General features: G+C 35.6%; 1 protein-coding gene and 1 long non-coding RNA gene across 2 annotated transcripts in view; one reads left to right on the forward strand and one right to left on the reverse strand.

The window, feature by feature from the left end:
* LOC128641119 (calcium-activated chloride channel regulator 1-like) overlaps positions 1-12,247 on the forward strand; it is a 94,195-nt gene extending 81,948 nt beyond the window's left edge. Inside the window, exons 12-14 of the mRNA XM_053693690.1 lie at positions 210-374; positions 8,670-8,903; positions 11,223-12,247. Of these exons, the coding sequence (XP_053549665.1) occupies positions 210-374; positions 8,670-8,903; positions 11,223-11,572 (749 nt within the window). The 3' untranslated portion in view covers positions 11,573-12,247. The remainder of the gene's footprint in view (positions 1-209; positions 375-8,669; positions 8,904-11,222) is intronic.
* LOC128641120 (uncharacterized) lies at positions 8,567-13,851 on the reverse strand. Its single transcript, XR_008399436.1, has 2 exons — positions 13,700-13,851; positions 8,567-8,802 (listed from the first exon to the last, which is right to left on the reverse strand). It is a non-coding gene; the product is annotated as an uncharacterized LOC128641120 (long non-coding RNA).
* Between the last annotated feature and the right edge of the window lie 5,709 nt (positions 13,852-19,560).

The following is a 19,560-nucleotide window of genomic DNA, read 5'->3' on the forward strand; positions in this document are numbered from 1 at the left end:
TAAAAAATAGTGTCAAACATTTCCTGCTTTAATAAACAGCCCTATAACATCCTAAATAATAACAAAGAACATTTTTTTTTTATTTATTTTAATCTCTCTGAATAACTTTGAATTAATGGATATAAAAAAATCAAGAAATCAATTAATTAACAGAATGTTTGTTCTATAAATGTTGCCAAATGTAATTGATTCAATTGTTTTATTTCTAGGTGCTGATATTATAAAGAATGACGGCATCTATTCCAAATACTTCCTCTCTCAGTCTGGAAATGGCAGGTATAGCCTTAAAGTGCGAGTTGAAAGCAAAGGCAGAGACAGCAAATTAGCGAAACCAAATAACGGAGCTTACTACATTCCTGCTTATATACGAAATGGTAAGATGTTTGTGGAACCAGTGAAATAAATTTGGTTTATCTATTGGCAATTAATTTATATTGTTTGGTAGACATGTGCAAGGATAAAAAATATATATTTCAGACAAATATATTCAGCTTCGTAGAAAGTGGGGCCCATTTATCAAGCTCAGTATGGAGCTTGTGGGCCCCCTAAAGACCGCTGCTTCATAACCCTGTCCGCCTGCTCTGGTGAGGCGGACAGGAATCGCCGGAAATCAACCCGATCGAGTACGATTGGGCTGATTGACACCTCCCTGCTGGCGGACGATTGGCCGCGAGTCAGCAGGGGGCGGCGTTGCACCAGCAGCTCTTGTGAGCTGCTGGTGCAATGTTAAATGCGGAGAGTGTATTGCTCTCCACATTCAGCGAGGTCTTGCACACCTGATCCGCACTGTCGGATCAGGTCCGCAAGACCTTTGATAAATAGGGGCCAATGTGTTAAAGGGGATGTTTGGAAGTTGTTAACGGAAATCAATTTATTGTTTGTTTTCTATTGGAAACATCTTGAGGACAGCACAGGAGCACCTGGGCATCAGCTTAAACATAAATAAAATTAAAGTACTATCTTTTTAAAAAAAAATAAGCTTAAATTTTAAATTTAGTGTAACCAGGTTAGCTTTAGTGCCTAAGACATTTCTTATTTTGTTAATTGTTAAAACTTGTAATCCCAGTAATGTTAGTTTAGCCTTTCATCATTTTCTAATTTCAATAAATTAAGTACCATTTAGTTGGATAAGAACAAATACTACTAATTTGTTATACCAAATAACAATAATAATAATAATGTGTTTCAAATAGATAACAATAGGGGGCGTTCTTGTTAACTTATGTATATTTGTATACCACAATCAAATACTGTATTGTTACACAAATATTCTTACACAACTGTTTCACACAACAGTTCTTAAGGCTTGGCTGCACTCCTCCTCCCAAAGTGGATATGGTGGTTCTGAAATGGCAAACAGATAGAGGGGCGCCTCATGTGTGCATTAGTGTATCCCATGTACAGCACAGAATAAACGATAAATGGGTACTCGTATTTGACCAAAGCATCCTGGTGTGCTAGTGGAAGCAGGTTGATAGATTAGGGCATATCAGCTCACCCTCTCCCGATATCAGGAACAAACTGCAACGTGTCCAAACTTTCACAGGTGCTGGACAAAGTTGGCATTAGTCAATTCCCAATAGAGCTTGTTTCAACAAGAATAACCATATGCTGTATAAGAATGGTTTGCTTAACCTCTTTCAGTTAAAAAAAGTTTTTTTAATAAAAAACACATTAAAAACAGTAGCAGCAGGCATAGGGGAGAAGTTTAGATTCTCCTAAGTTTATACAACGCGTTTCTCGGCTCTCATACTTGGCCATTTCATCAGGCATACTAACCCAAACTATACAGCTATAAGACACAGCCAATAATATCCATAATTGGTGCAAGGCATCATGTGCAGGCTAGTGATGTCGCAAACCTAAAAATTTGGGTTCGTGAACGGAGAACTCGAACTTCCACAAAAGTTTGCGAACCGGCGAACCGGGCGAACCGCCATAGACTTCAATAGGCAGGCGAATTTTAAAACCCACAGGGACTCTTTCTGGCCACAATAGTGATGGAAAAGTTGTTTCAAGGGCACTAACACCTGGACTGTGGCATGCCGGAGGGGGATCCATGGCAAAACTCCCATGGAAAATTACATAGTTGATGCAGAGTCTGGTTTTAATCCATAAAGGGCATAAATCACCTAACATTCCTAAATTGTTTGGAATAACGTGCTTTAAAACATCAGGTATGATGTTGTATCGATCAGGTAGTGTAAGGGTTACGTGTAAGGGTTACGCCCGCTTCACAGTGCGCAGCGTAGGTGATATACCTGCCCTGACCATGCTTTGCAGACCAGGTATCAGTGGTCAGATGAACCCTTGCCCCAACACTGTGTGCCAGACATGCCATTATAGCAGACTTATATGGCTTTGGCTTTGCTTTTTGGTAATTAGAAGGCTGCTAAATGCCACTGTACACCACACGTGTTTTATGCCCAGCAGTGAAGGGGTTAATTAGGGAGCATGTAGGCAGCTTGTAGAGTTAATTTTAGCTTAAGTGTAGTGTAGTAGACAACCCAAAGTATTGATCTAGGCCCATTTTGGTATATTTCATGCCACCATTTCACCGCCAAATGCGATCAAATAAAAAAAAATTGTTCACTTTTTCACAAACTTTAGGTTTCTCACAGAAATTATTTACAAACAACTTATGCAATTATGGCATAAATGGTTGTAAATGCTTCTCTGGGATCCCCTTTGTTCAGAAATAGCAGACTTATATGGCTTTGGCGTTGCTTTTTGGTAATTAGAAGGCTGCTAAATGCTGTGGTGTAGCATCCCCCCTTAGCCCCCAACCTCCCTGATCCCCCCAAAACAGCTCTCTAACCCTCCCCATCTGCCTTATTGGTGGCCATCTTGGGTACTGGCAGCTGTCTGCTATTATTTCACAGTCAAAAAAGTTTTTTGTTTTTTTTAAATGTACACTACTGTTACACCAGATATGAGTGGTGGCACTGGGCAAGTGGGCACAGTATACGCTGTGAGCCTGACACACGCTGGCAGGCAGGCAACTGCAATTAGATTACACAGGAAAAAAAAAAAAAGCAGACTGATGTTCTAGCCCTAAAAAGGGCTTTTTGGGGTGCTGTCCTTACAGCAGAGATCAGATGAGTCCTTCAGGACTGTAGTGGACACTGAATACACTAGCCTAGCTATCGATTTCCCTATTAAATCAGCAGCAGCTACACTGTCCCTCCTCTCACTAAGAATGCAGCTTCCAAATGACTCTAAAATGGATGCTGTTAAGGAGGTGGGAGGGTCTGGGAGGGAGGGTCTGCTGCTGATTGGCTGTAATGTGTATTCTGACTGTGAGGTACAGGGTCAAAGTTTACTCAATGATGACGAATAGGAGGCGGATCGAACATCGCATATGTTCGCCCGCCGAGGCGAACGCGAACATGCTATGTTCGCCGGGAACTATTTGCTGGCGAACAATTCGCGACATCACTAGTGCAGGCTAATTAAACAGCAGAGGACAATGGGAACATGCATTATTTGTGTCAAAAGCATAAAATCAAAGTAAATATGCAACATTGTGATAAAAAAACATTTTTTTGTTACATTTCGTAATATACTCAATAGTTTCAAACACATTGTCATTTGTGGGAGTGCTATATTTATCTACAGTTTCCGTATATATAATGAACCATGAACATAAAAAATGAAGTAGAAAAAAGGGATTTACTTTCTTACCTTAATCTGCTACGAATAATTGTGCCGTAAAAGTTTACTCTATGTGGTCAGAAGGCTCTGTGCGAACACGGAGAGAGGGGAGGGGGATGGTAGTCTCAAACCTACACTTTACTACAGCAAATCAGTACTGATGTACCTGCAAAGAAATAGTGGCTAATATGTTCATAGTCAAATATTTCTGTTTATAAGATATACAAGAGCAGATTAAGGGAAGAAAGGAAATCCATTTTTTCTAGATAATTTTTTTATGTTCATGGTTCATTATATATACAGAAACTACAGCTAATTGTAGCACACATGACAGTGTGTTTGAAACTATTGAGTATATTACGAAATGTAACTAAAAAAATGGTTTTTGATCACAATGTTGCATATTTGCTAAACTTGTTTTTGACACAAATAATGCATGTTTCCATTGTCCTCTGCTGTTTAATTAGCCTGCACTTGATGCCTTGCACTAATTATGGATACTATTGGCTGTGTCTTATAGCTGTATAGTTTGGATTAGTATGCCTGATGAAACGGCCAAATATGAGGGCCGAGAAACGCGTTGCATATATTTAGGAGAAACTAAACTTCTCCCCTATGCCTGCGGCTACTGCTTTTAATGTGTTTTTTATTAAAATACTTTTTTTTAACTGAAAGCGGTTTGGCAAGCCATTCTTATATACAGCATATAGTTATTCTTGTTGAAACAAGCTCTTTTTGGGAATCGACTTATGCCAACTTTGTACAGCACCTGTGAAAGTTTGGACAAGTTGCAGTTTTTTCCTGATATCGGGAGAGGGTGAGCTGATATGCCCTAATCTATCAGCCTGCTTCCACTAGCACACCAGGGTACTTTGGGCAAATGTGAGTACCCATTATCGTTTATTCTGTGCTGTACATGAGATACACTGATACACACATGAGACGCCCCTCTATCTGTTTGCCATTTAATAATGTGTTTGAATTTTATAAATAAAAGGCCATTTGCCTAGAGCTAACCATTAATGCTCAATATTTTCATAACAAAACTTGGATCATACGGAGTGTGTAAGTGAGGTTTATGGTCAGTTTTGGTAAGGGTCTGATTTTTTTGTGTGTGGTTTCAGGTTTCAGAAACAACAACAAAAAAGTGAAAAAGGGACAGGGAACACCCTGCAATTTATAGTCTGATTAAAGGCTTTTATTATTAACATTCATATATGTTTGTGTGTCATGCTATTAAACATGTAAAAAACTGATCACTCCATCTTACCATCTGGGTATGCAAAATTCAAGCTTATTTCCCTTAATGTGCTTCCAATGACTCGTTGTGCTAGCTACAGAGTTTAAAATGTATGGGGAAATGTTCCTTTGTGTTTATTTTTGTATATGAAATAGCAGTGTATGCCCATTGACCCCAATTCAATTAAATGGCTAAGCTTGTAGGGAGATCTAATTTACTTATCTGTTTAATTTTCCTTGTTTTATTTATCACTGCCGACGCAAACAACAATACATAGGGAGTACAATAGAAAATTAACATTTTAGTATCTCTCTGTCCCACCCCTCACTGGGATATGGAATCCAGCCTCATTTAGAAAAGTAGAAATCCTTTACTGATCCCCCAACATAGGATCAATAAATTATATATCTACACCCCTCACTGGGATCATGATTTATTCTAAACCTTTTCTATAACCAGTACTTAAGTTATTAAAATTTCAGCTATTTCAAATCACAAAATAAAGGTAAAGTAGCTTTTATTAACAATTAAGTACATGCTAGCAAAAAAAAATCAATAAATCAATGGGAACACATTAAAGCAGAAAAAAATGACAGTACACTGTCCCTTCAAATCACATGTTGTAGTCTAAAAAACACAGGTTATATCATTTGCAATTAGAAATGAATACAAATGGTATGGTACTGTATTATAAATAGTTTGTCCTGTAGAGTTCTTATATTCTTCTTATTATATTCCTTGTTACTTAAATGATACAGATATATCTTATTATATTCCTTGTTACTTAAATGATACATATATACCATGTGCTTTCAATAAGAACTCTCACAAGTCCATTTGTTAGTAAAAAAAAAGCAAATATAAAGACGAGGATAATAATTTTGTAGTTAGAATTTATTTTATTGAGGGTTGGAAAACAATGTTGTGCTAGTTTGCAGCAAAAAACTATTTCTGAAGGTCATCTGATGTTATCAGTATGTTTTTCCAGTAATCACAAACATAAAATGCTTTAAACGGTTGATCCAACCCTCTTAATAGCGATTAGTGATGCTAATATGTGAAATGTGTTTGCAATTAACCTGTTGTGTTGCAAAACCGTACAGATATCTGAATGTCTCTCTATTGGACTTGGAACAAGGGTATTATCTTTACAGTGGACATATGTATTTGTCTGCTGTTGATTTGTCTTATTTTTATCAGTGTAAAAGAACTTAAAGGGACAGAAACAACCTTCTTTTTATTTACAATGTTTAGTTATACTAGAAAGTGAAAGTAAAATACCTTTTTACCTAAAGTACTGCTAAACCTAGAGTCATACGTGTGTAGATTAATTCACAGGGATATAGATGTGCTGCTTCTATAGATTATGGGGTATCGGTTGAACTCCCTAACCAGAAAAGAGTTAAAGATATTAAAAAGAAAGAGTAATCCTAATGCACAAATCTATAGGAACTGATACTAGAAATAAAGGACCAGTACTAAAATAAAGTGTCTGGCCTGAAGCCAGGTGGTTTGCAAACAAACATAGATACAGTATTGATAGAACAAAACAGTCTTAGGTATAGATCAGCATAAGGTATAAATTTATATGTAGAAAAATGGATGGTCCATTTACATCAGATTTGTGAGGACGATGTCTACTTGCAGGAAACTACCTCAATCCTTTGAGGTAAGGTGTAGGTCCAAACAGAGAGGGAATGTGATGTCTCTCACAGCGTTCTCGATTAAAAGGGAGACAAATAACTTCTTTAAAAAGTGTAGTAATTCTCTTCTGGATTTACAATATATCAATCAGAAGGGGAAATGGGACAATGACATGCAACTAGTCTATTTATCACAGAGGAGTTAACCAATGTGTAACTGGTGTTTCAAAGCAATAACTCTGATGAAGTAGCCGCTATTCCTTCAAAGCGCGTAAGGACCTTGGTGGGCCCTCCCGGCTTATAGTTCACACTGACTGTGACGCTTTTATTTGGCATTCCAATTTGCCAGTTGCACATTGGTTAACAGACTATGTTCAACTCCTCTGTGATAAACGGAGTAGTTGCATGTCATTTGTCCCTTTTTCCCTTCTAAGTGATATATTGTGAACCAGAAGAGAAAAGACAATTTTACTATCTGCACAGTGCCATACCCTACCTCATATTTGATTGAGGTCTCGGAGTGTAAGCGCATATGCTTTTATTGCCTTTATAGCTGTGATTTTATTAAAGTTACTACACTATACGCAGACATTATCTTATATACCCTGTGAGGACTATTCATCCGCTACAGATGTACCACATTCTAGCAGGCATTGAAACAAGAACACAGTGGGAGACGTTACTTTCCCTCTCCATTTGGACCAACAAACTTATTTCATATGATTGAGGTAGTTTCCTGTAAGTAGACATCGTCCCCACACGTCTGATGTAAACGGACCATCTGTTTTTCTACATATATATTTATACCTTATAAAGGTCTATACCTAAGACTGTGTTTTGTTCTATCAATACTTTATCTATGTTTGTTGGCAAGTTACCTGACTTAAAGGGACAGTCAAGTCCAAAAAAAACTTTCATTTTTCAAATAGGGCATGTAATTTTAAACAACTTTCCAATTTACTTTTATCACCAATTTTGCTTTGTTCTTTTGGTATTCTTAGTTGAAAGCTAGGCCTAGGAAGGCTCATATGATAATTGCTAAGCCCTTGAAGGCCGCCTCTAATCACATGCTTTTGTATTTGCATTTCACAGCAGGGGAGAGCTAGTTCCTGTAAGCCATATAGATAACATTGTGAGCACGCCCGTGAATTGTGGCAGACACTGCACTAATTGGCTAAAATAAAAGTCAATAGATAATAAATAAAATGTCATGTGATCAGGGGGCTGTGTTGGTTATGCAAAACTGGGAAATAGGTAATAAAGGGATTATCTATCTTTTAAAACAACAAAAATTCTGGTGTTGACTGTCCCTTTAAGGCCTGAAATTTTATTTTAGTACTAGTCCTTTATTTCTAGTACCAGTTCCTATAGATTTGTGTGCTAGGATTACGCTTTCTTTTTAATGTTTAGTTATATAATCAGTTTATAAAGCAAGGCAGTGATTAAACTGTAAAAGCGTTACTTATCTTCAGGTTTCAAATAAGGCATTAATATCAGCGTACAAGAGTAGACAGGCACAGGAGCGCAGTTACAGTCAGAGTCATCATTCTGTGGGACACACACAGCAGATTTCAGAGTTGCTAATCCCTGAGACTTCTCTCTACCATGTTGCCTAAAACTCTCCTGACCCCTATCAGTAATCCTAAAAATTAATATACTGTTAGCAGGCGTGTCTAAAATTATGTCAATCATATTATTTCATTTAATGGGCATGTAGTAAAAGAAGTGATCTCAAAACAAACAAATATTCTCACAGCAGAGCATAGCCCTATCTTTCTTGTGACATCCCACTCTGCTCGAGAACACTGCTTGGGAATATACCAGCAGAGTGAAATACAAGTGTAATATTTCTTAATTCTTAAAGGCATTTCTCTTAAAGGCATGTATGATATATATGTGTGTATATATGTACTATATATGTATGCATACTGTGTGTGGTGTGTGGTGTGTGTGTGTGTGTGTGTGTGTATATATGTGTATATATATATATATAAATATATATATATATTGTCTAAAAAGCTACATATATAAACTGCAGAATATTTATTTGTGCATGAATCACAAAATATCACTACAGAAACACTAGTTGGATCTTGTATATTATCAGCAAATGTTTTTTTGTTTTTTTACAGGTTCCATAATTGCAAACCCTCCCAAGCCTTCAGTTATTACTGAGGATCAGCTCAGTTTAGAACAATTCACCAGAACAGCTTCAGGTGGAGCTTTCATTGTTTCTGGAGTTCCATCAGGTCCTCTTCCAGATATCTATAAACCAGAAAAAATAAAAGATTTAGATGCAAAAATTATAGAAAAACGCATTGTATTATCTTGGACAGCAACTGGAGATGACATGGACCAGGGAACTGGTATGTATGTGTGTGCATTGTTGACATCAAACATGCAGTAAATATCAAATTTGCACTAAGAGAAGCCAGCAACCTGTATACTGATGATTTATACAATTACGATATAAAGGGAGCACTCTCAGGATTTTCCAACCATATATTTTCCAAAATGTATTTAACATTTTGGGGATAAAAGCGTGTATGTATGTGTATATGTGTATATGTCTATATGACAGTAGATCACTACCTACCAGAACGCATAGTGCCTGTAAAGTTTGGTTGAGGATGGATAATGGTCTGAGGCTGTTTCTCAGGGTCTGGTCTAGGCCCCTTAGTACCAGTGAATGGTCATCTTAAGTCAACAAAAAACATTTTCAGACAATTACGTGCTTCCAAGTTTGTGGCAACAGTTTAGGGAAAGACCTTCCTGTTCCGGCATGACATGAAGTAAAGTCCATGAAGACATGGTTTGATGAGTTTGGTGTGGAGAAACTTAAGTGACTTTTACAGAGCCCTGATCTCAACCCCATTGAACACCTTTGGAATGATTTAAAATGCTAATTGCAAGCTAAACCTTCTTCAACATCAGTGGCCTCACAAATAAAAAAATTTTTGACTAATATATTAGTACTCCCATAAGGATGTGTAGATATTGTTCCAATAGGGGGAGGGGGAAATAAAGTTATCCAAAGTAATATTAGTGATTTTTTTGTTGTTGAAATAGCATATCTAAATAGCCACAGGTGCTACTGATTGCTGGCTGCTCATTGATGCCTCGTGCTTTTGGCTCACCCATGTGCATTGCTATTTCTCCAACAAAGGATACCAAAAGAATTAGGCAAATTTGACAATAGAAGTAAATTGGAATGTTTAAAATTGTATTCACTATCTGAATCATGAAAGAAAATGTTTGGATTCTATGTCTCTTTAAAGGACCACAAAATACAGTAGAAGTGAATAATAGATGAATACACAATAAAAAGAATATACAATAGCACTTACTTTGAATTTGAAAAGAGCAGTTTAATATTTTCTGGGAGATTTCAGTTAATGCAATTTTCACTCCCCTGTATCATGTGACAGCCATCAGCCATTCACAAAATGCAGATACTTATATACTGTGCACTTTTGCACATGCTCAGTTGGCGCTGGAGCCGCAGTAAGTGCACAAATAAAAATAATGTGCATGTTATGGAAGAATATTGCTTTTTCTGAATCACAAAACTTTAATCTTGACTTTGGCGTCCCTTTAATGATGATAATATGGGACAACCAAATGATTCTATGTCTGCCATTTTTGGCACGCTGGGGTGCTTTGTTGCATAGGTCTATAGGGTGGGAGAGTATTTTCTATTCTTATTATAAAACAAGGATATTTTAAAGGGCATTATATTTATCTGTTGCAAAAAAAGCTTCTGTTCTATAATAATACTTGATTTTAGGGTGTCTCACTATCCTTCGGTAGGGCAATAGGAGTTATCTTTCTTACCTAGTCGCACGGACATGCACTTCCTGATAGTTTCTTGCATTTTATTTAAATATGTGTTTAATTTTAGTTTAATATTCCTTTGAACATTGTGCTCACTTATTTTTGAGCCAGTAATGATTGGCTAAAATGCAAGTCTGTCAAAAGAACTGAGATAAGGGAACAGTCTGCAGAGGCTTAGATACAAGATAATCACAGAATTAAAAAGTGTATTAATATAACAGTGTTGGTTGTTCAAAACTGGGGAATGGGTAATAAAGAGATTATCTATCTTTTTTAACAATAAAGATTTTAAAGTAGACAGTCTTTTTAAGCTTTCAAAAATCCAAGAGACTAAAATTTAAAAACATCTAAGGCTCATCTCAGTGTACTTTTATGGAAATTAAGTTAAGTTTCAGCAAAAAATGCCAAGAGAAAAATGTATATTTCATAATAGAAGTTAATTGTACATTTAGTTTTCACTTAAAGGGGCAATAATTAAAAATTAAATTTTCCAAATTATTCTGCTACCTAAATTGCTTTGCCCTATTGATATCCTTTGTTGAAAAGCATACCTAGGTAGACTCTGGAACAGTCATGCATTACTGGGAGCTAGCTGCTGATTAGTGGTGATGTATGCCTCTTATCATTAGGTCACCAGATGTGCTCATCTAGCTCTCAGTAGCATATTGCTGATCCTCAAACAAAGTATATCAAGAGAATGACGCACATTTTATAATAGGAGTAAATTGAAAAGTTGCTTGGATTTTTATGCTCTATATTGGAATAATGAAAGAAAAACATTTGGTTTCATGTCCCTTTAAATATGTCTAATATATAAGTTCAATCTCATGGGTTGCATTTTACAATTTCAGCATCAAGATATGATTTGCGGATGAGCTACAACTTCCAGGAGCTGATAGACAACTTTGAAACTGCCACTCAGGTCAACATCTCCAGTCTCACACCAAAGCCTGCTGGTTCTAATGAAGCTTTTGATTTTATACCTGAGAACATAGTGATAGAAAATGGTACCATCATTTATTATGCTTTAGTTGCAATTGATAAAGTTTATTACAAATCAGACGTGTCCAATCTAGCAAGAGCAACATTATTTGTGCCACCATCACCAAATATAGGAAGTGACATTTTTATGAAGCGTAACACAATACTTTTGATCCTAATGGCATGGTTAACAGTGTTGATTACATTGTTTGATTTATAACAATGGATCTAACTCAGCTTGCTATTTTTTAAATGTTGTTACAACGCAGCTTTGTATACACAATATATTTTGGACATTTCATATACTCAAACATGGTAAACACACACAAGCTTTGATCCCGCATGTTCAGGTCATTCTATATACAGTCTTCCCCTTATAAACCAGACACAGACCACACAAGTTATGGGTATGAAAAGGCTGCAGCTTCTTTCTTAAAGGGTTTCTTAAATGCCTGTATGCTAAATAACTTAAAAGTGATGCAACAAAACTAACAGTGAATTCACAATACACTTAATTACCTGACAGAAAAGTAATGCTACTAAACTAGAAGCAAATACAAGTTAAATTATAATCAAAATATTTTAGTTTATTTTTTTTTAATTGTATTTGCTGCAAACGGAGAATATCCAAGAGAGCTTCATCACTTTCTATGTTGAATCACTTAAATCATTAAAGTGATGAAGCATAACTGTAAGGCTAACAGGAAATATCACATGGACATCTCCATGTAAAAAAGATATTTTACCTCAGAAAGACAAGACAGGAGTCAGGAGCGGCAATTGCACATAGGTGCCAATCACCAGCTGTGTCTTGTTCGGGTGCTGCAGTGCTTGTGACTTCCAAACAGAACTTTACCTGTGTGGTTATCCATTTGCAGGAAATTAACACAGTTATAAAATAAAATCCACAACATATTTGCAGATATCCCTTTCATATATATATATATTTTTTAAGTTTTATAATTAACTTTATTATAACATACAAGCATGCTATTGTTATGATAAATAAACATTTTGATAATCATACTGTGTCTGTATACATGTTTTACAATTTAAAAGTGTGATTTGTAGAATATTTTTTATAAAACGAGATGCATTTGTAATTAAAATTTGAGCAGAACATGCAGGAAATTAAGCACTGCACTGCAAAAGTAATGTTATAAAATCTTTTAAAACTGTAATTTATTATTATTATTATTTTTGTGGACTATTGTCTGTCTCTTTTATTATTTGGGCATTTTTTTTATTTTTATTAGATTTACTTTAAGTAGTGTTACAGTTACTCTACTGAGATTATCATTTTAGTTCAAATATCCCATGCTCTAATTTGTTAGAGCATGTCATTTTAACACTAGTGATCCTGTAAGAGGTTAAATTTATAGTTAAAGGGACAGTTTACTCAAACTTTTTCTCTTTTTTAGTTTGTTCCCAATGATCCACTTTACCTGCTGGAGTGTACTAAATTGTACTAAATTGTTTACAAGTATTTCCTTTACCCTTATATTGGCATTTGAAATAGTTGAGGTATCCCCACCTATTCTGAAAGTTTCTGGCCTTAGGTCCAAGCTATAGATAAGCTGTGTAAACACAGCCAGCAGAAGAAATTACACTCCCAGTGGGGTATAGAAGAGATAAGGTAATAAAATGTTAATTTTCCATAGTTCTCTCTAAGTATTGGTGATTTACAGACAGATTTAAGATAAAGAAGCAAGTATATGTACACAATGTGATAAAGTAATGAGATCTGATTATACCTACAGATATAAGATAAAGAAGCAGGTATATGTACACAATGTGATACAGTAATGAGATCTGATTATACCTACAGATATAAGATAAAGACACATGTATATGTACACAGTGTCATACAGTAATGAGATCTGATTATACCTACAGATATAAGATACAGACACATGTATATGTACACAGTTTGATAAAGTAATGAGATATAAGATAAAGAATCAGGTTTATGTACTCAATGTGATACAGTAATGAGATCTGATTATACCTACAGATATAAGATAAAGACACATGTATATGTACACAATGTGATAAAGTAATGAGATCTGATTATACCTACAGATATAAGATACAGACACATGTATATGTACACAGTGTGATAAAGTAATGAGATATAAGATAAAGAAGCAGGTTTATGTACCCAATGTGATACAGTGATGAGATCTGATATAACAACTAAATTGTGGCTTCAAAACACAAAATCAGTTATTTCATATACACAAATAAACCGTAAGAAGCAAATTCTCATACATTTTATACTATGCAGTTGGTAGAAAAAGTAATTGGAAACACATTAAGAGAAAAACAATTTTACAGTATACTGTACCTTTAATGTACTGCTCTGGTGCCTCAGAGTACTGCTGGTGCAGAGCAGAGATGACCCAGTCAGCAAATGTAGTTGACCAACACAGACGCATGATTGCCACTGTTGATTGGGTCACTTTCCATTTCTTTAAAAGGACATAAAACATGTTGAGATCTGTGCATATCCTAAAAGGATTAATTAATTAAAAATAGATTAGTTTCCAATGAAAAGAGCAAATATAGACAACTAATATTAAAAATACATGATACTCAAATGTTGAAATACTTGAAAGTATAGTTGTAAAAAGCTGACTAGAAAATATCACTTCAACATCTCTATGAAAACAAAGTAGATATTTTACCTCACAATTTCACATTCACACCCACTGTACAAGACACTTTAAGCAGCCAATCAGGATGTTAGTCCCAGGATTTGCAAAGGAGTGTGCACCTAGCATGTGCAGGCACAGTCATATTATTTTCCAATTCAGTTTATCAAAATGTATTATGAAATCACACAAGATTTCAGTGAAATCATATGAGATCACAGCAAAGCAAAGCAGAGCAGGGGGTTTTCAAGTTGCAGCTGGACAGCAGGTGAAGTATAACTGTTTACAGAGCACTGCCATACAATAAATAGAGAAGAAAAAACTTCTACACTGGATGCGCCAAAAACAAGGGTAAATACAAACTATATAAGTTCCAAAGGTTGATGCAGTAGAAATGGGCTGCTTCCTCTTCACAGTCTAAAAAAGAAAAAGAGAAGGACGTCACCGCAACAGTAATCACAGTGATATATTAAAACTGTCCTGGCAAACAGGTGTAAACTAAATAGTGCTGTAAAAGCAGACTGGACTTTTGAGAGTCGTCCAGCTAACTCATACTCCGGTTACAACAGGATCTCTGCAGGGAGTCAGAAATATTGTGCAGGGGGAGTGTACGGTATGCTTCATTATGAATGTTTTTTGAAAGGGGGGTCCTGATCTAAAGGTCAGTTTGATCAGTATGACCCTCTTATTATCATGGTCAAATTCAGTACGGGGCACTTGGCATCCTCACAGAAATTATCTCACTGCTATCAGGACCAGCAACGCATTAATTGCATCCCATCTGCAAGAGATTATTTGTGCTTTGTCTCTGCTCAGGAGGCAGTATTATTGCAGTCCTGCGAGTCTGGTCGCACAGTGGGGCATATGTATCAAGCTCCGAATGGAGCTTGATGCCCCGTGTTTCTGGCGAGCCTGCAGACTCGCCAGAAACAGCAGTTATGAAGCAGTGGTCATAAAGACCGCTGCTCCATAACCTGTCCACCTGCTCTGAGCAGACGGACAGACATCGCCACAATACAACCCGATCGAGTACGATCGAACCCGATCGAGTACGATCGGACCCGATCGAGTACGATCTGGTTGATTGACACCCCCCTGCTGGCGGCCTATTGGCCGCGAGTCTGCAGGGGGCGGCGTTGCACCAGCAGCTCCACTATTTAAAATACACATTTTTGTGTGTGTGTGTATATATATACATACAGTATATATATATATATATTGACTAATAAACACTCAGTTGATATAGACAATTTTCATTTATATGTTTAGACATGGAAATGCATTTGCACGTAAAATAATATATTTTAAAATATCCTAATAGAAAAATAAAAATAAATGCATATTTATGTTTCACTGATACTCAAACATTAAGAGCCAGATTACGAGTGGTGTGCTAAAAGTTACGTGCTAGTGATATCGGTTTTATCACATTGGATGTAGCGCTCGCAGTTGAAAGTAAACGTGATCGCTTGAGCGCAATTGAAGTTAACACTCATCAGAGCTCTGGTTAACTGTTTTGTGAAACAAAAAAGTGTCACAAAACACGTCAAAAATACATTTAAAAGTACAGTTACATAAAGTACTAAAGACACGTGCACACTCCTGAGCTCTTATGAGCCTACCTAGTTTTAATCTTCAATAAAAGATACCAAGAGAACAAAGCTAATTTGATAACAGAAGTAAACTGGAAAGTTGTTTGAAATTGGATGCTCTGTCGGAATCATGAAAGTTTAATTTTGAATTTACTGTCAATTTAAGTGTTATACTGTGTATTTACTGTAAATATTTCACATTTCAAAGTTCTGCACATAGCAGAATATGTTCTATGTATTTCCAAATAGATATTCCTATATATATCTGTATATATATCTATACCTATATATAATCAGTATATACTGTATATATATATATATAAATATATATACAGTATATACATAGGTATAGATATATATTGTATTAAAATACCAACAGATATATGAAGAAATATTTATTTATGAATAAATAGAACATTCTGCTATGTGAAGAACATTAAAATGTCAGATATTAATATTTTCATGTCTGGTTAGCGCACTTGAGAATATGCGATCATGTTTGTGACTGAGTAGGGTGTTTCATAGACTTTTATGGGGGAATGGTCGTGATAATCAAGTTTCAGCTTTTTGTGCGCATTGGGTTAATGCGCAAGCGAAAACTTTTTACTTTCAACTTGCAGTACAAGCACTACTCGACACACGTAGAAAACTTACTTCTAGCAGAGTTAGCGCGAGCATTAAATACCGCTACACTCGTAATCAGACACTAATTGATCACAGCTCATAGGAATCTCATTGGCACCTTTGGCATCTGGCACTGATAATTTAGGTTAGTCAACTAAAAATTAGATTAAATTAAACAAAAAAAACTATGTTATATAGATGAGAAGCAAAACAGAGAGACATATATATAATATATATAAGAAGAGATCCGGTCAACTGGTGAGATTAATTTAAAAATTCCATGTAAAGGGACATTGTACATTAGATTTTTCTTTGTATAAATATTTTGCAGATGATCCATTTATATAGCCCATCTGGAAGTGTTTTTGTAACAATATAATAGTGTAGAAGGGTAGTTTGCAATATGGGGGTGTGGTGGTTTAGGGGTTAATAGTGTAGTTTAGGGCAACTGTTTCCTTCAGAAAAACTCTTTATGTGACGCATTTACTTTTAACTTTAAATACAAGCATACATTACCGTTCAACGCTGCCACTTGTAATATGGATTTGAGCATAAAGAACGCTGCGACCTCGCGATCACGTTTACTCTCCTCGCTCTAACAATAACGCTCCACTTGTAATCTAGCCCTGTATATTTTGTGATTGTATTTTGTTGTACAATGTTTACTATAATCACATTTTTATTACAAAAAATAAAAATAAATGTAGTAAATGTATGGTATAACAAATTCATCAAATATTGCATATTAATTTATCTGTTTATTTTAAATAATTATATGATACACATTTCAACCAAATAAAAAATAAAGCATTTATTTAAATAAGTAAAACAACTAAGCTTATAATTGTTAAATACAAATGTATGAATACTGATGTATTATTTACTGAAATAAAAAATATAAAAAATACAAAAAAAATCTTTAAACCCTTGAATGTTAAGGAAGACATAATTTTGTCCTCTGAATCGTACCTAAATTGTCCTTTTACTCCACTTTGTTTAAATTAGAGTGACCCTTATTTAAAATACAGGCTCATATATTGTCTCTTAAGTACATAATAAATTTAATAATCTTCTGCAACCTTCTGAGAGAAATGTTATAAAACAAGAGAGGTCATCAGTAACGTTGACCCTGCCACCAGGAACAAAATTATTGAGTTTAAGTTCACAGATAAGTCACTTCCTGATTGAATACTTGGCAGGGTATCTAGTAGATGAGTTAGTGTTGTGAATAGTTTTGCACTTGATTTTGTTGTTGGTTTTGAAGTTTGCTTTGTAGTTTGTTTTGCAGTTGATGTTGAAGTCAGTGTTGGTAATGGTTTTTGTGTTGAATTTGAAGCTGGTTTTTGTGTTAATTTTACGGTTGGTTTTGTAGATCGTGATGGAGTTTGAATTAGTGTAGTTTTTGGAGTTAGTTTTAGTAAAATTGGAGTTGTTGATTTTTGGGTTGGTCTTGGTGTTTTTATTGTAGTTGGATATGATGTTCAAGTTGGTTTAGATGTTGAATTTATAGTTGGTGTTAGAAATGGTGTTAGAGTTATGTTATGTTTTAAATTTGGATTTGGCATTGATTGTGGTGTTTGGAACTGGAGCCATGAACAAAATGATTGAGTTAAGGTTCACAAAAGAGTCACTTCATGATTGAGGCATTGACAGAGTATCTGGTAGATGATCTAGTGTTGGCAGTTCTTTCAAACTTGATCTTGTTGTTGGTTTTGGAGTATGCTTTGGAGTTGGTTTTCGCTTTGCAGTTGGATTTGAAGTTAGTGTTGGCAATGGTTTTGTGTTGAATTTGAAGTTGGTTTTGGATTAAGTATTAGATATTTGATTGGAGTTGAGATTTGTGTTGTTTTAGGAATTGGTTTTGATGTTGATTTTGCATTTGGTGTTGGAGATTTAGACAAATTCAAAGTTATTAAGGACGTCCATCTTTCTACATGCAAAGTAGTGCTTAAAAATTATTTCTCAATCCATTCACAGATGGAGGTGTTAGATAATGCTGACATTTCAACAATTAATGACCTGGTAAGTCTGTTGGAAGAATCCAGTGGGAAAAATCTGGAGACTCATGTTGATAACTGGCGTGTCATCTTAAAAACAAAATCACAATTTATACCCCCTAATAGTATATCACACAATGCCATCACCTTTTTAGACTTGGTATGTAAAGATATTTTGTCCTTAACTGAAGGCAGAGATAGACAGAGGGACAATTTATCGAATGAAGAGAAACAAGCTCTTAAGTTCTTAATACAATGGGCCGGTATTCAGATAAAATTGAGTGATAAAGGTGACAATATCGTCATTTGGCCTACTCATATGTGCATAGATGAGGCCAAAAAACAACTCAATAATAAGAAAAACTATAAAAGTCTCTTTATTAACCCTACTGAAATATTCCATAAGCAGTACAAAAAGTTGATAAGCTCGGCCCTTGCAGAAGGTCTTATTGACCAGAAGGAATACAAATTTCTAGAAGGAAAACAACTGAAAATCGCCACACTTTACTTGTTGCCCAAAATACATAAAAATCTGTCATACCCACCAGGGAGACCAGTCGTCTCGGGCATAGGGTCTTTAACATAAAAAGCAAATATGTAGATGCAAGACTACTCTATATACAGGGAGTGCAGAATTATTAGGCAAGTTGTATTTTTGAGGATTAATTTTATTATTGAACAACAACCATGTTCTCAATGAACCCAAAAAACTAATTAATATCAAAGCTGAATAGTTTTGGAAGTAGTTTTTAGTTTGTTTTTAGTTATAGCTATTTTAGGGGGATATCTGTGTGTGCAGGTGACTATTACTGTGCATAATTATTAGGCAACTTAACAAAAAACAAATATATATCCATTTCAATTATTTATTTTTACCAGTGAAACCAATATAACATCTCAACATTCACAAATATACATTTCTGACATTCAAAAACAAAACAAAAACAAATCAGTGACCAATATAGCCACCTTTCTTTGCAAGGACACTCAAAAGCCTGCCATCCATGGATTCTTTCAGTGTTTTGATCTGTTCACCATCAACATTGCATGCAGCAGCAACCACAGCCTCCCAGACACTGTTCAGAGAGGTGTACTGTTTTCCCTCCTTGTAAATCTCACATTTGATGATGGACCACAGGTTCTCAATGGGGTTCAGATCAGGCGAACAAGGAGGCCATGTCATTAGATTTTCTTCTTTTATACCCTTTCTTGCCAGCCACGCTGTGGAGTACTTGGACGCGTGTGATGGAGCATTGTCCTGCATGAAAATCATGTTTTTCTTGAAGGATGCAGACTTCTTCCTGTACCACTGCTTGAAGAAGGTGTCTTCCAGAAACTGGC

Source organism: Bombina bombina, chromosome 10 (genome assembly GCF_027579735.1).
Source record: "Bombina bombina isolate aBomBom1 chromosome 10, aBomBom1.pri, whole genome shotgun sequence".
Taxonomy (NCBI): domain Eukaryota; kingdom Metazoa; phylum Chordata; class Amphibia; order Anura; family Bombinatoridae; genus Bombina; species Bombina bombina.